The sequence below is a fragment of the Plasmodium berghei genome (assembly GCF_900002375.2).
Source record: "Plasmodium berghei ANKA genome assembly, chromosome: 12".
NCBI lineage: Eukaryota > Apicomplexa > Aconoidasida > Haemosporida > Plasmodiidae > Plasmodium > Plasmodium berghei.
The window spans coordinates 1,238,205-1,256,605 of NC_036170.2; the positions used below are offsets into that span (position 1 = coordinate 1,238,205).

Consider the following 18,401-nt stretch of genomic DNA (forward strand, 5'->3'; position numbering starts at 1 on the left):
TAAAAATTTTTTTTTTACATTTTTTTTAAGATGAACGTATCAACATGAAAAAGGCACATACATGGATATGAATTTGTACTTTTCCCGATTTAAGAAAAATATAATTTTATAAAAATACAAACTAGCTAAATTAATAGTAGTTAAGAAAAAGATAAATTTTTTCAATAATTCACCGCTTCAGTTTGAAACAAAATTTGTTCCTCCTCGATTTCTCATACCAACCAAGACAAAAAATAAATATACAAATATGTATATACAATAAACTTCTTTGTGTTAAATGCACAATCCTTTATCATACTTATGCTCCCATTTCATTTCCCCTATTTAGTTACACCATCTTCCTTAGGTTTTATGCCTTCCATTATTTGAGGGCGCTTTGCATTTCGTAAAAAATGAAGACTAGCTATTTTCATTTCACCCAATATACCATATTTTATCCAATGATGGTTTTTGAAAATTTTAATAACTCCATCATTTGTTACAGCAATTAATAAATTATCTTCATTAAAATCGAAATCTTTAATATTAGCTCCATTCACATTTCTAAGCATCCAGTTTTTATATTCTGTATCATAAATATAAAAATAATTTCTTTGGTCTAATACCCAAAGCTTATTATTTCTATCAAATGCTAACGATTTTAATTTAGAAATACCATATGCTTTTTTTATAACAATCCATTGATATAAATTCCATTTCTGTAAATCCCCTCTTAAATTTATACCCCATATTTTATTTTTATTACTAATTGCTATTTTAAAAAAAAATTCTTCTATACATGTGTCTATTTTTTTAAATGATTTATTCATTAATAAATATCCAGGTTTATAATTGTTATTTATACATATTATTTGTCCATTCTTATTAGTACATGCTGATATAAAATGTTCATAAAATATATTTATATTTTTCCATTTATATCCATTCCAAAAATATAATTTCCCAAAGTTATTTATTCCAATCATATTGTCAAATAATCTAAATCCTTGAAGATTATCTTTGGGTGATTTTTTTGCTAATATCATCTTTGTCTTATTTTTGAAACTTACATATTTTCTTAACTTAATATATTTATCGTAATTAAATTTGTTTACGTTTGCTTTATTTTGTACCTTACTTTTTATATTATTAAATTTATCATCTTTAATTGATTGTGCTTTTGGATCATTTGGACCATCACTAGCAACTTTCTTCAATTGGATGTTGTTTTCTTCTAAGTTTTTATGTAATAAAAAAAACGGATCAGATGTTTGCATTTTTTTTAAACCTATTTTTTTTTTACTCTTATCAAATGATTGCGTATTCCCCTTTTCTATCATTTTCAATGATTTTAATTTATCATTACCCATATACATTTCAGCAATTTTTAAAACTTGCGATTTTGCTCTCATTATATTTAATTTTTTTTCCAAATTTTCCTTTCTTGCTTTATTATATGGCATAAATGAAGAATATGTTACATTTTTATCGAGTCGTATACTAAATGACTTTTTAGGTTTATTTCCACCTTTGTCTTTTTCCATTATTGAATATATATTTTCAGTAAACTGTTTTTTTAACTTTGAATTCAAAGATCTTTTCTTGTTATAATCGAATTTATTACTTGTATATAGTCTTTCAAAAACTGATCCCCCTTTTTTGTTAATGCTTTCTTTTTTTTCTATACCTAGTACAGTTGTGTTTTCTTCTTTGATTTCGGTATCTTTGCTTTTATTCTTATCATTTTTTGTGTCTGACCTATTTTCACTACTATACACACTACTGTTTGACTGATTTCCCACATACTCGTTATCTTCGCTCGCTGTATTATCTTCTAAATTATTTTCCATGATTTCCTTATTATTTTTCTTCTTTTTATTTTCTTCTTCTAATTCATAAATCGAACTATTTGAATCATCATCAGAATCCTGACTCCATAATTTTCCAGAAAGTTTGCTCTTCGAAATGCGATCATTCATGCCATCATATTCATTTTTTATTTTATTCAAGGTTGCTTCATTAAAAGAATTTTCGTTCACAATATTTTTTTGGCTATTATTCGATGTCTTAGCTTTTAATTTTTTTTTTTCTTTTTTTTTGTCATTATAAGACAAATCATTTAAGCTAGATTTTTCTCCAATTGTGTGTAGCATTTTAAAGTATGAACTTGACTTTTTTTGTTTTTCATTATTTTTTTCACTGGAATTGTCATCATATTTTAAGGTAGCGATGGTTTTCCCTTTTAAATATTGCATTGTAAAAGATAAAAAAATATATACGCGCATATATATGTCTAAGTAAATAATATATAATTAGAGGATTATGTAACAATGAACACTCTTCTAATTTTATTACACACTATAAATTATTGCAATTTATTTATTTAAGAAAATTAATAATCTACATATTATAATATATATATATATTCTCTAAAGTGTATATATAGTAAAAATAACGGCATAACAAAAAAAAATAATTTCACAAAAAAAAAATAAAAATTAATACTTGCATAAACAATTAGCTATTTTCAACATTGTTTTTACATTGTCAAACAATTTTTATTCTTTTTAAAAATAAACAATTTAGCTAAATAATGGTGATTTATTTATATTTTTTTATAAAGTATAAAATGTCTATTTTTTTATGAACAATCATATAAAAAAGAAAAAAAATCTTATATTTACATTGACAGGCAAGGTAAATTGTATTGGTTGTGGAAAACTATAAGTTGTTTACATATTATAAATATTTTCATATCAATGAACATGAGATGCATACATTAAATTCAAAATAAGTTAACAAGCTGTGAATCAAATGAAATATATTATACTGTTAGTATATGGAAACATGTATTTAACTAGAACAAATAAATAAAAAAAGGATGTGTAATTAAAATATATTACACACAAAAGTAAATGGAATTAATGCCTCCAACTTTATTGACTAAACATAATATAAAAAAATATTATATAAGCCTTACTATATTGAAATGATTGGCATATTATATATATACACTGATAAAAAATAATACCAACCATTTGTTATGTAACCCTTGTAAATAATAGAAAAACATGATATAATGCTTATTTTTTAAAATCTATTATTGTAAATATGAAAAAAAAAACCTTTAAATACAAACTACTACTTATTGTATTTCTATCATTACGATAATAATTTGTACAGGGAAAAATATTGAATACCCTCATTTTTATATTTCATTGTGTTATATTATTTTTATCAAGACATACAAATATATGGGTCATTATATATATGCATGAAATAAAGTTTTGACATATAATTAAAATTATATTTATTTTAAAAAATTTACATAAATATTTGGTAATTATTTTTATTTATAAGTATTTATTTAAAAAAAAAATTATAAAAACATTTTATAAAATATATATATTATATATAAATATATATACATAACAATATGTCAATAATAATGTCTATCTATACATATATAACAATGCAATGTCATATAATTTAACGTATATATAGATGAATTAAAAAATAAATATAATCATGCAGATAAAATAATATGATGAATTTTGGGACCATATGCATAACGTTGTATAAACTACTTTCTGGATAAAGTATGTTGAAATATGGGAGAAAATAAAAAAATAATAAAAGATATTATATTATCTTAATATATAATAATAAATGAAAAGAAAAAGAAATATAATTTATTTTCCCTCAATTTGTGTATAAATGGATACTCTAACGGTTGGTTCACGTAAACATATATATATATATATATATATGTATATAAGTATGGATGTACTTTTAAATATCTGCCTATTATTTCTCTACATATGGCATTGTCAATGATAATATACCCTTTCTCAATATGCTTCACAGACAAATAAGTAAATATATAAATATTTCTATATATATTTATGTACTACGTTTGTACAAATATGCTTACAATGCATCTAATGTCTTCTTTTATTAGACCATGATGAAGATCTTGAAGCAGATCGCGAACCCGATCTGGAAATAGATCTAGATCCCGATTTTGATATGGATCTATTATTTCTCCTTCTATCTTGATAAGACGAGCTTCTAGAGTAGCTTCTTTTTTTTTCATATGCATCTCTTCTTCTATCCATACTTCTACTTCTACTACTAGATGTTCTGCTTCTACTTCGGCTACGACTTCTGCTTCGGCTTCTGCTTCTACTTCTACTTCTGCTTCTACTATAGCTCCTGCTACTGTAGCTTCTGCTTCTTGAATAGGATCTCTTATCACTTCTTGAATAACTTCGGCTTGAATAGCTTCTATTTCTATCATTATATCTACCATATCCATCATCTCGTCGCCATGATGTTTTTTTTTGGCGTATTGTTATTTTTGCTTTTTCTCCTTCATGTGATCTAAATGTTGATCCGTTAAATTTTTCAATAGCTTCAAGCATATCTTCTTTATGAAAAAAGGAAACTTCACCTGTACCATTTTTAAAAACATCTGCATGGCCACATTCCCCTGCTTCTCTAAGATGATCTTTTAAATCTTGCCAACTACCTGAAAGGGGTAATCCAGAAACCTAAAAAACGAAGAAAAATTAAATTAGATTCATAATATTGAGTAAATATATGTATATAACACTTTTAAATTTTATATGTAAAATTATACAGCACAATAATTGATTAAGATTTATAGAAATTTACAATAAAACAATAACAATATATAATATATTTTTAAATTAATATTATCATAAATATGGATATATTTATTACCTCCACAACATATCGGCCTCTTCTTGATTTTGAGCCTCTTCCCATCATTCCTCTACCTCTTGAGTTATATTTTCCATTGTCTCTAGCATTAAATGGGACTTCAACTCGTAATTTATTTCCACCAAAATCACATCCATCTTTTTCTTTAATTGCATCTGCTGCATCTCGTGCATCTTCGAATTCTATAAATGCAAATGCAGCACCTGATACTGTTTTTTTAACATCACATTTTAATATTGTACCAAATTTTCTAAATTCATTTTCTACATCTCTAGATGTAACATGTGATGGTAAATTACCAACGTATATTCTTGAAACGCTATCACGTATAACCATTTTAATATTATTAATTATTTGTAAAACTAATGTTCTATTTATTCGTCACAGTCTTGTTAATGCTGTAGCGTATGGTCACATTAATTTTTTAATTCTATTATATATATATATATATATATTTTTTTTTTTTTTTTTTTAATTTATTTAACTTATTATAGCTAAATGGTATATCTAGTATGAGCAGAAACAAGTTTGCTTGAATTATATTTCTTTGTTAGGTTGAGTATATATCATAACATTTGAGTTTTGATATTATGTTTTTAAGATTAGCAAACGTAAATAGAAATAATATATATTTGTGCTATATTATTATTTGGTATAAATTTTCTGATTGTTTTAACGCAATCTCATTAAAAATAAATACCGACAACTATCAAATATATAATATACATTTATATGTAACTATATTAGCGTGTTGAATGTTTTATTATTTATTCGAAAATATATATACTTAAATATTTTGCGTTATTCTTTATTTATTGTCTCTATTTTTTTTCTGATGTTTTAATGAATGCCTAATTCTTAATTTCATACTAATTTTGAAACTTCAATATTTTTTTAGCCTTATTTTTTTTTTGTAACTATTTATAAAAAAAATTAATTATAAAAATATACTCGCAATATTTCTTAATCAAATAAAAAGTATGATATTATTTTTTTTTATAATTATGATATTTAAACAAATATGTAATTAAAAAAAATAAAATTAAGAGAAAAAATTATATTATGTAATATTATATTGTTTAATTGTATATACATATGCCGGATACAATAATATATATTATATATATAATCACAATACGCATTTTATAATTTTATTTTATACGTATTATAGAAGATATATTTATAATATATTTGTTTTGGGAATTACAAGTATATGTAGATTGTATGTATATACAATTCCCATACAAATTACAAATATATCAATACCATATTATATATTTCTGAAAATGGTAGAAATAAAAAAATAGAATTAAATTTTATTTTTTGTTTTTGTATTACATATAAAAATTAGTATAATATATGCTAATTTTTATAATTTATTTTTTTACTTAATTCCATATTTTATATATTTTTTTTAATTATAATAATGTTTTCTTATTTTTTATACCCCAAAATACGATTCTCAAAATTTTTTTCAAAACAAAAATATACCTTAATTATTACCCTATATATAAATGCACAGATAAATTATACCAATAAAAATATATACCTTACAAAAGTAAATACAATTATACTGTATCACACATAACAATTATGTAATACATATTTGTTGTCAACTTATTTTAGTGTATATATTATTTAAGACCTATTTTTATTATTTTATTATTTTGCTATATTTTTTTTTATCCAACCAATACTTTGGTATTCCTTATAACACATATATATAGGAAATAAACAGAGCATTTAAAAGGTTAAAAATATTAAAATAAAGATATAATAAGAACTATGTAAACAGCTATAATTATTTGTAGTATTATTGGTTGAATTTTTTGTGGGGTTGGCGTGATTTGTATACATCCCAATTTTAGGAAGTGTATATTTATTAAAAATATGAAAAAAATGCATATTTTCGTGTTTAATCCTATATGCATATTGACAGAAATAAATCGTTATAATTTTTTTTATCCACGTATTTATCAATATTATTAATATTCTAAAATAATTTTAGCATTACTCTCAAAAAGTGCATATAGTTGTATTTACTATATGAATATTTATTATACCAATTTTTTATTTTTTGAAAAATTTGTATTTATTATATGAACGTACATGTATTTTTAACTAATATTTAATAAAAAAAAAAAAAAATAGCTATTAAACAATTCCTATTTTTATATATTTTTTAAGGGCATTATTATTGTGGATCTATATAGAGCCATGACTGTAGATATACATATGACGTGTATGAATGTATTTGGAATTTTTTTTTTTAACTTTTTTTGCGCATGCTAAAATACATTTAAACAGAATATTAAGTCATTTTTTTGAAATATGCATATATGCAAATTATTATTTTCTCGAAAATGAACAAATAAATGTGTATATAGTCAACTTAGTGAGGGGGATAGCTAAGTATATATATAAATGCCAATAGATGGATAAAAATAAAAATATCCATTTGTTGAATTGAGAGTCTTTTATATTATGATAGTATTTTACTAACTTATTCAAATATTAATAATAAAAAATGTCATCAACATTATTTTTTAATTTCACTACTATAACATGGTTTTGCCATTTTATTATCGCATGTGCGTGTAAAAGTTTTAAATGATGGTAATACAATAAAACTTACAAGATTAACAAACCTATCCATATTTTTTTTATTATATAAAAATTTATATAACATATTTATATATACTTTGTTTTTGTTTTTTTTAAAAAGAGGTATCAAAAAATTCAATTAATTTATATTATTTTTTCATGAACTAAATATATTGTTCCTATAAGCCAATAAAAAAGAAATACACTTATAAAAAATAATATGTTTATACAAAAATAATGTCTCATTTAAGAGAATATATATTTCATCAAAGACATAAAAAAAAAATAGTGTTAATTGAAAGAAAGAAATAAATATATATTTTTTTTTTAAATAAATCCAGGCTCTAAGATAGGTAAAAAAAAATATTAGAGCACCATTTATTTATATATAAATAATACGCATACACATATATGTACAATATATATTGATGGAAATTCTTTATATTATTTTTTTTTATTCTATTAAATATTTCACACCTATGTTTTTATCCTCTTTTTTTCTCAATTTTTTCTCCATATAGAATATATTATAAGTAGGTTCAGAGAAAGAAATAAATACACTTAACAAAGTGAATAAACGCATTAAATTATATATTAAAAAATATGGTAAAAATAAAGGCATCAAACTTACTAAATTGCACAATAAAAGGTGTTTTATTTTATCATATCTTATATATAATTTTTTTTTACTCTCGTATTTTATTCACACATAAATGCATTATATATACTTATTTATTAAAAATTTTATATATGAGAAAAATAGGTAAATGCATTTATTTTCCTAAATTAAAATAATTATTAACAAGCTCTGACCAAATTACAAAATATTATAATGTAATAAACCCACGTTATCATATTTTATCTTTTTATATGCAATCCTTATTAGTGTATTTTTTTTATTCTTATTTTTGCGAATATTTATAAAGTTATGAAAATGTTTTGATATATATCGAGACATATAATGAAAAGAGAAAATACTTTACTTGCATAAGCTCGCAAATATAAATTAAAAAATTGAAAATTAAAAAATAATAAATATTAAAATAACAAAATAAAAATAAAGACGATACAAAGGATAAATGCCAATTTTTGAAAAAGAAGAAAAAAACAGTATAATAATAAGCATTTTATTTTATTTAAAAAAAAAAAAATACACAACCAATAATGCTAAAAATTGCTATTTGAAAGTATGCATAATATGTGTGTATATTTTTTTTCATCCTAAACTTTTAGTAAAATTTATTGGAAATATTGGCAAGGAGTTGATGTATAAATATATGCGTGTTCTGAAAATATAAATATATAATAGTATATGCACATATATAAAAACTACGTTACATATATGCTATAAAGCCTCATAAGGATATAAAAGGGGTTTATATATATACTAGCCATAAGTGTGCATATAATTTTTGAACTTTGTAAAAACAAGCTAGCAAAAATGAGTGAAGGATTAGATGTAGATAACGCCAAAGAAAAGATAAACTTCATGTTTACATATTGGAAAAATATTAATAATAAGGATTTTGAAAATAGTAATGCATTCTGTATTTTATCGGGTAAATCTAGCAAAGATGATAATGCAACGATTCAAGAACAATTTCAGATGTGGCTTTTAGGATACCAACTAACAGAAACGTTTTTTTTATTTTGTAAAAAAAATGAAAAACTAATAATACTCACAAGTGATAAAAAAAAAAAATTTTTACAACCATTATTAGATAAAATGAATAATATAACAATTTTAGAAAGAAATAATAATGATAATAGTGAAAATTTTGAAAAAATAAAAAATGAAATAAATATGTTTAATGATAAAGAACTATTAATTTTAAAAGATAAAGATTCTACTGGAAGTTTTTTTGAAGCATGCTATGATTTTATTAAAAATTTGAATAAAACTGAAATAGATGTAAATAATAATATAAAAAGTTTGTTAAATCTTAGATCTAAATCAGATGTAAAATTACAAAAATCAGCTAGCGATATAGCTAGCATTATAATGAAAAATGTTTTGATAACTACCATTGAAAATTCATTGGATAGTGAAGAATATGAAAGTCATAATAAAATAAAAGAAAAAGTTTTAAAATTTAATGAAAATAAAAAATGTGTTGTTAAGATAAAGGATAAATTAAAAGCAGATATAGATGATATAGATGTTATATATAGTAGTGTACAAAGTGGTAATAATTTTTTGTTAAATTTCAAAAATACTAATGATAATAATTATTTATCACAAAATGATGGTACTATAGTTATAGGTATAGGTGTCAAATATAAAGAATTGTGTGCAAATATAAATAGAACCTTATTATTAAATGCTAAAGAATATCATAAAGAACTTTATAATTTTACGTTTTCTATACAAAAATACATAATTAACGATTGTTTAAAATATAATACATCTTTTTCAGATGTATATAAAAAGGCAATGCAATATATTAAAGATAATAAACGAAACTATCAAACAATTGGAAATATAAATTTAGAAAATTATTTTATAAAATGTTTGGGTCATGTTATAGGCTTTGAATTTATGGAAAAGGAATTTTTAATCACAGTAAATAATTCGAATGCTACGATTGAAAAAAATACATCTTATAACATTTCTGTTGGGTTCGAAAATGTGCAGATGCCAGATTCTAAAAATGTTTTCTCAACATGGATCAGTGATACAGTTTTTGTTAATGATAAAGATGAAATAACTATTCTTACAGATGCAATAAGTAAAGAAATAAATACTATATCATATGAATTAGAAGATAGTGGAAGTGAAAATGAAGAAGAAAATAGCGAAGACAATAAAAAAAAAAATATAAAAGAATCAAAAAATGTAAAAAGAGAAGGTAGTGATTATAATGAAAGTGATGATGATGATAGAAATAAAAAATCCGAAAAAGTAAAAAAAGAAAAAAAGAAAAACGAAGATAATGAAAATAAAAAAAAAATTGGAATATCTGCAAGTATATTAAACAATGCATCTAGTGTTATAGTATCAGACAGATTAAGACGACGAAATAAAAATTCATTGGCTCATAATAATGAACAAGAAATTGAAGAATTAAATAAAAGACAAAATGAATTAAAAAATAAAAAAATCGAAGAAATTAAAAACAGATTTTCAGAAGGTACTAATGAATATAAAGATCTAAATAAAAAAAATATTAAAAAATTAGAAGATATCAAATCATATAATGATGCAGATTTACTTCCTCGGGATTTAAGATCTAACATAATTCATGTAGACAATAAACATGAATCAATTCTATTACCCGTAAATGGTGCCCATATACCTTTTCATGTATCTACAATTAAAAATTTAAGTTCGAATTATGAAGATAATAATGATATATTTGTTTTAAGAATAAATTTTCAAGTTCCAGGAAATCAGGGATCACAAAAAGGTGAATTTAATTCTTTTCCAAAATTAAATGAAAAAGAAATGTATATTAAAGAATTAATATTTAAATCAAGCGATGAGAAACATTTACAGATACTTGTTAAGCAAGTTAAAGAATTAATCAAGCAAGTGAAACAAAAAGAAGTAGAAGCAGATGTAAATGATTCTAAAACTTCAAATGAAAAATTAGCTTTAAATAAAACTGGTAGAAGAATAGTGTTACGAGATTTAATGACACGACCTAATATATTTACTGGTAGAAAAATTTTAGGAACTTTAGAATTACATACTAACGGTTTAAGATATTCTGCAAATTCAAGAGGAACAACAGAATATATTGATATTTTATTTGATGATATTAAACATGCTTTCTATCAACCATGTGATGGACAATTAATTATATTAATTCATTTTCATTTAAAAAGATATATTATGGTAGGAAAAAAAAAAACGTTAGATGTTCAGTTTTATTGTGAAGTAGGAACACAAATAGATGATCTTGATCGAGCTAAAGCTCGAAATGTATATGACCCTGATGAAATGCATGATGAAATGAAAGAAAGAGAGCAAAAAAATAAATTAAATCTTATTTTTAAAAATTTTGTACAACAAATGCAAGATATATCAAAAATCGAATTCGAAATACCATATCCAGAATTAACATTTTCAGGTGTTCCAAACAAAAGTAATGTTGAAATATTTGTTACTGCCAATACTATTAATCATTTAATTGAATGGCCACCTTTTATATTATCTGTAGAAGATATTGAAATTGCATCTCTAGAAAGAGTACATCATGGTTTAAGAAACTTTGATATGATTTTTGTTTTTAAGGATTATACTAAGCCTGTAAAAAGAATTGATGTTATACCTGTCGAATATATAGACACAATTAAAAAATGGCTAACTACTATTGACATAGTATATTATGAAGGAAAAAATAATCTTCAATGGGGAAATATACTCAAAACTATTCTTGCAGATATTGAATCTTTTGTTAATTCCAAGGGATTTGATGGATTTTTAGGAGAAGATGATGATGAAGAAGAACAGTCTGCTGAAGATGAAGATGAGGACGACGAATATGAAGTTGATGAATCAGAAATGGTAAGTCAATCTCTATCTTTTAACTTTATCATCATGTTCTCTAATTTTGTTATTTTTCTAATTTTTTTGCATATTTACATTCCCTTTACTTCTTTTTTTATTTTTCAGAGTGCAGAAGAAGACAGTGAATATGAAGACAGTGAAGAAGAAAGTTTAGCCACAGAAAGTGATGGGGATGAAGAAGTTGAAGAAGACTCAGATGATGAAGGATTATCTTGGGACGAGCTTGAGGAAAGAGCTAAAAAAGGTAAACCCCAATATATACAGTAAAATGAGATGATTTTACTTTGGCTACTAATTTTAATTCCTGTTTATTGAAAACATAAATAGTATCTCCACATGTATCATGTATTTTTTTTTCTTTATTATTTTCTATTTCTTAGACGACAAAAAACGATTTGCATATCAAAGTGACGATGGTGATGATAGTGAAGGATACAATAAAAGAAAGAGGAAAAAAAATTAATTTTACAAATCATTTATATTTTTTTTTTTCAATTATTAATTTTTGGCTATTTTCATAACACTTTATTTTTATTTCATTCTGTTTATCATAATAAGCATATTATTACACACCCAATTGAAGTTCAAATATAAATATAGAAATAATCTTATTATTATTTGCAACTCGCTTTTTTTTAGCATACATATTAATTATATTTTATTAGAGTAAGAAAATAAACATATATATGTACATTTATTTATATATATATCATTTTATACGTCTTTTGGCCTTTTTTACAAATGCCAAACAAAATTTTTGCAAATGTACACATACGTACGTCTATAATTCATCCACATTTATGTCCATTTTTTCAAAACAGAGAGAGCATTTTCTTATTACTTTTCCTTTTTTTAATCATGTTACTTTTATTTCTTTATTTTTTTTCTTTCATTTTCATTTTGAACAAATATTTCAAATGGCAAAATGATGTTATATATGAAATGAACGCAGGGATGTATATATTTCCTTGTATATTATAAATATACTCACCCAACTGATTGAATATTTTACTTAAAAATTATAATGAAATAAAAATATAAAACAAATGGAAATACGTATGTGCAGCTAGCTAAAAACAATTAGGAGTGTATGTACATCAAGATGAGATATTATTTACCTGCACATTCATATTTTTTTTTTCGCTATTATGCATATACATATAACAATCATAGGGTACAAAGGGGATTATCTCTAATTCAACTGCTTATCACAAGAACAGCCCTTTTCACTAGTTTATAATCCCTTATATCTGAATTTTCAGAAATATTTTTTGATTTTTCAAGGTGCTCTACTATTTGGAATCCTTGATTTTTTATATACAAATTTTCTTCTAATATAATAGGACTATTATTTGGTTCTTTATTAGTGTTTTCAATAATTAACGCACCATCTAAATATAAATTTGTAATAATTGCATCGGATTTTATCCATAAAGTAGAATTATTCTTTATAGTTATGTTCCCTTTTATTTTGCTTATTAGCTGAGTTAATGTAAAAGCAAACTGTGGTTCAATTAATACTTTGGGTGGCATAATATATGGGGTTCCATTCAAAAATTGAATTCCTATTTTTTCTAAATTGTTATTTTTTTTATTATATATACATGCTAATTCTATAAAAGCACAATTGCTATAATATAAATCAGCTTCTGCACTATATATACATTCTGGATGTATATTATTTTGAATTTTTTTTTTTGCATTAATTCTGTTATTTTTTACTGCTGAAAAACACAAAAATCGGTTTAACTCAGTTACACCCACTTTATTACTATTATCACATTCATTTTTATTTTTTTGGTCATTTTTGTTCTTTTCATGCTTCTCTTCTTTTCCTTCTGTTTGGCTAGAATTTTGAGAAAAATACAAATATACAAAATCCTGCATCATACATTCGATTCGTACTGGACTTACAAAATGTTGTTTAGTATCATCAGAATATTTTGGATTGACATATTCTGGTACTATTCCATTTGTTTTTTTTAATATTTCATTATATTTTCGTATTTCAAATATTAAGGAATTAGTATTACCTGAGTATAATGAACATCCATCTTCATCAACAACATCTTTTTTTGATATGTTTTTTAGTATTGATTCAAAAATATTGTATTCTATATTTACAACATCTATAGTTTTTCCACAATTTGTTAATTTACATATTGTTCCTATTTCTTCACCAGGCTTTCGGGATATAGCTAAAAAATTTATATGCAATTGCTTTTCTATAGATACACCTAAACAAGCAAACAAAACCTTTATTGCTAAAGCATTTGTGTCCTGAAAAAAATATAAATAGTTATATCCCTTTTGAATAAAATCATCTAATTGTATATGTTTTTTAATTAATGTATGTATATCCCCATGTCCATGCGGCTTTTTGGACAAATAAAAAGTATTATTTTTATATATATAATCTAAATGGGATTTATTATTTTTAAAGCATAAAACATTTCTTTGTTTTAATAAATATATTTGTTTTTTTTTTAAAGAAAAGTAATTGTTATCTTCTAAAAAATTTATTGTACTTTCATAAGTATCGTCAGATAACATAATTATAAAGGGTATATCCATTTCTTTATTTTTATTTTTTTTAATAAAATCTTGAAAACTTTTTAAATAATTACAATAATATTCAATATAGCTTTTTTCGGATATTACACTAGTTAATAATTTTAATTTTATATCATTATAATTTAACCTTTCTCCTAGTCCTCCTGCTAATAAAATAAAACAAACTTTATCAATATATTCTAATCCTATTTTTTCATAATAAAGAAAATTTTCAATAGATGAAATATTCAATTCTATATTATCCCTCTCTATTTCATTATTTTCATATTTTGTCTTGCATTTTGGGGGGCATATTTCTTTAAGCTCTTTATAATGCTTTTTTCCTTTTTTAAAATTATCCCTATTGAAATCAAATGTATTATTTAATATCCATTTATTTTCGCAGATTGTATCAGAAATATTATTATTTTCTAATAATGATAGATTTATTGGTAAAGTCACATTTTTATCCAAATATTTAGATTTATTCTTTATATCAATAACATGTCCATTATTGTTAAAATGAGGCAATTCAAATTCCTTTAAATTTTTTTCATAATTACTTAATTCACACTTTTGGGAAGAATATATACCTAATAATTTATTACTTGCATTATCTTGAAATAATAAGTCTTTCAAATGGAATTTTATTTTTACTATATTATTTGGATGCTCTATTATATAATTTGCATATTGATCAGCTTCATTTTGTAATTGTTTAAAAAGATTTTTTGCTTTTTCTACATATTTAATTAATCCACCAGGATATTCTTTTTCAAATTCTTTAATTTGTTTAATGATATCAAAAATATTTTCTTTATTTAAGCCGTCATGGTTTATAAGATCAGTTTGATCTGCTTTAATTAAATATTCAATATATTTTTTGGCATCGGAATTATCGATTTTTTTTATTAATTCATCAAATTTTCCCATTACATAAGGATATTCCCTTTATACGAATAAAAATAAAATGCATAAAGTACTATAATATTATTTTTTTGTCTTTTTTTGTTATTATAAGAATAAACAACATAAAAATATAGTTTGTGATTGCATGCGTGTGCATAATATATAACTAACGAAATACTAAGTTGTGTTTAGCGCATATACGTGGTGAAAAAAAAAAAATTTAAGCGAACAAGATCATCGTACATATATAAGTGTATATACCTATTACATTAGAAAATATATATTTCCTATATTTTATTATGTTGGAAAACATATCATTTATTATATATATGTGTTTGATCCTTACACTAAAAGCCTATAAATGAAATATATCAATTATGTTAAATATATTATATTTGTGTAGTGCACCAAACAAGCCATTTTAACGATTAACATTTTTTTTTGATCTATACATTAAAAAAAAACAGCCAAAATGTGTAGCATATTTTTTTTTAAACAGATAAAAAATAATACCATAAAAATAGACATATCAATAAATTGTATAAAAAAGGATACTAAGGCATGTTTTCATAAAAATTCAAAATAATATAGACATATGCTTATAAAAGTATTTTGATTTTTTAAGGCTACTAGACCGAAATTTATTTATTTATTTTAATATTGTTTTCCCTTGTATGCATATATGTGTAATAATGATGATATTTAAATTAAATTTTGTTCGTATTTTATTATTTATATTTTTTCGTTATTATGAAATAATTTCCAGATTTTATGAATGCTTTTAAATGACTTCTTTAACTAGTAGATTACAAACAAATTATATGCATAATTAAGTTCGCATAGTTTATGAAAGAAAAAAAAAATTTTAATGTTGCATGAATATGTAAGCACATAAATTGAGGTAAATTCGAAAGAGCTAATTGTATTGGCCCCTAAAATCGCATTCCTAAGTATTAAGCATATATTCTGTTCCACCATTCATATATTTTTTTTTTAATTTAGACTTTAACTCATTTTGTATATTACCTTTTGAAAATTTTATGTCATCTGAAATAGTTTCTAAGTTCTTTATTTTATGATAATTTTTGTTATTATATAATAAATCATTATATCTAAGGGAATTTAAATTTTCATTAATTTTAGATAGGTATATATATTCGATGCTTTTTCTGAGAGAGTTTTCAATACCCTCAATTATTTTTCCCATATTTTCTATATGAAAAAATTTATCTTTTATTAAATTTATATCTGATATTTTTTTGGGATTTTCTAAAACTTTATTAACAGAAGCAGATAATATAGTTTCATTTTTTTGAACTATAGAAATATTTAAAGTTGTAGATATTTGATAATGTATAATTGAGTGAGTTATATTTACTTGTATTAAATGTGTACCTTCCCAATCCATATATGTATTATTACTATAATTTTCTTTTTTTTTTATCATAAAACAAGCAACAAATCCATCTTCTATCGGATTAGGCCACAAATAAACAGATGATAAACCATTTATATAATAAGCTTTTCGATACCTAGCAAATACTTCATTATATAATATTTCTAAACCCCTTAAAGGTTCAGATGGTATATAACTATTTGGAAAATTTTCTGGGTAATATAAATTTGTATATGGAGATCTATATGAATCTTTTTCCTTATTAAACATATTACCTAAAAAATATTTTTTTTCTTTATTATCAAATTGAATTTTAATTGGCCCTTCCTTATTTATTAATATATTATTTGTTAAATTTTTGTCTATTTTTGATAATATTTTTATTGTTTCTTCAAAGAGTCGGGCAGGTAAAATATTGCATATGCTTAATACTGCATCGATTTTATCTTCATTATTTTTTATGTCTTCCATAATTTAGTTTTTTTATATGGTTATTTATTTATTACAGTTTTACGCTAATAATTAGTATTTATGTGGTAAAAAATATAGCTATTTTTAAATAAATTATTTTTATTTCATATACAGAAATATAGGTATACACTTTAATATGGCCATCAATATGTTTTTTTTTTTTTTTTCAAAATATACATTTGTTGTCTTTACCATTATATCACTCAATTTATCCATTTATTACTAAGCATATAAAGTATGTATTACGTAATATATGAGCATTTATATTTTTTATTTTTTACAATTTTTATTGAAAGTATTTCTTGTTTGCACAATTTTTAAATATTGAACATATAAACATTAAGAATAAAATTATTTATTTAGTTTAATTCCCCCCAAAAATATGCACACTTACAAATCATCTAATTTCCTGATTGTTGCATGGTAAGTTGGAATGCTCTGAAAATGACATTATAATGCCGCATTAATGGGTTAGTTACACATATGAGCATACATTTTGGATGTTTTTTTTTCTATATGTTTATACTATTTTTATATCAGTTTTATGTGATTATACTACTTGTATTTATTTCCCCAAGAAATTTCATGGTTATATGTATGCAAACTTTTAATTTTGTTAATTATAAAAAAATATTTATTTATCACATTGAAACATTTTGAAGGGTAAGGAATAATGAGCATTGAATATATATGTATATATTGCATGTACTTATAATACAAAAAGTAGTTAATACCTCAAATCATATGTCTATTATAAGACCATTTAATCTCATTAAAAATATTTTTAATTGTATAAAAAAATTTAATAATGTTAATACTAATTCTTAAATGTGGTAAAATGCAAAAGGACAAAATTATAATTATCCCCCAAAACATAATTTTTAAATGCTCAATGACCATATATTTTTTTTTTATTAAAACTATATACTCTATGATATATGTTATACTAAATAAAAACATTCAGAATATAATTTTTTTTGCATATAGAAAGGGGAAGACATGGATTTTTTATTGTAAATTCCAGGGGAAAACGAAAATCCTGACCTTTATAAACATTATACACATATAATTGTTTTAATATATATTTTGTATTTTTAAAAAACTATAGTTGTTTGTATATTTACATGTAGCCATTTCCTATTCAAATATATAACAATTCGTTGCATACATGGTATTATATATAGAGGTATATAAATGGTTATTCTGTTTTGTATATTATATGCAAAAATA

General features: G+C 22.6%; 5 protein-coding genes across 5 annotated transcripts; 1 reads left to right on the forward strand and 4 right to left on the reverse strand.

Annotated features, from left to right (window-relative positions):
- Window positions 1–320: 320 nt before the first annotated feature.
- On the reverse strand, window positions 321–2,234 carry PBANKA_1232000 (conserved Plasmodium protein, unknown function; the record flags this gene model as incomplete). The annotated part of the gene is made up of 1 exon (XM_034566395.1): window positions 321–2,234. One exon carries the CDS (start codon window positions 2,232–2,234, stop codon window positions 321–323), a length of 1,914 nt encoding a protein of 637 aa, XP_034422997.1.
- A 1,686-nt stretch (window positions 2,235–3,920) lies between these two features.
- PBANKA_1232100 (serine/arginine-rich splicing factor 1, putative) lies at window positions 3,921–5,061 on the reverse strand (the record flags this gene model as incomplete). Its single annotated transcript, XM_034566398.1, has 2 exons — window positions 3,921–4,532; window positions 4,726–5,061. The coding sequence occupies 2 exons, from the start codon at window positions 5,059–5,061 to the stop codon at window positions 3,921–3,923; spliced, it is 948 nt and encodes a 315-aa protein (XP_034422998.1).
- A 3,709-nt stretch (window positions 5,062–8,770) lies between these two features.
- On the forward strand, window positions 8,771–12,305 carry PBANKA_1232200 (FACT complex subunit SPT16; the record flags this gene model as incomplete). The annotated part of the gene is made up of 3 exons (XM_034566399.1): window positions 8,771–11,839; window positions 11,948–12,086; window positions 12,223–12,305. 3 exons carry the CDS (start codon window positions 8,771–8,773, stop codon window positions 12,303–12,305), a joined length of 3,291 nt encoding a protein of 1,096 aa, XP_034422999.1.
- Window positions 12,306–13,039: 734 nt separating this feature from the next.
- On the reverse strand, window positions 13,040–15,328 carry PBANKA_1232300 (UTP--glucose-1-phosphate uridylyltransferase, putative; the record flags this gene model as incomplete). Its single annotated transcript, XM_034566400.1, has 1 exon — window positions 13,040–15,328. One exon carries the CDS (start codon window positions 15,326–15,328, stop codon window positions 13,040–13,042), a length of 2,289 nt encoding a protein of 762 aa, XP_034423000.1.
- A 922-nt stretch (window positions 15,329–16,250) lies between these two features.
- PBANKA_1232400 (F-actin-capping protein subunit beta) lies at window positions 16,251–17,171 on the reverse strand (the record flags this gene model as incomplete). Its single annotated transcript, XM_034566401.1, has 1 exon — window positions 16,251–17,171. One exon carries the CDS (start codon window positions 17,169–17,171, stop codon window positions 16,251–16,253), a length of 921 nt encoding a protein of 306 aa, XP_034423001.1.
- Window positions 17,172–18,401: the final 1,230 nt, after the last annotated feature.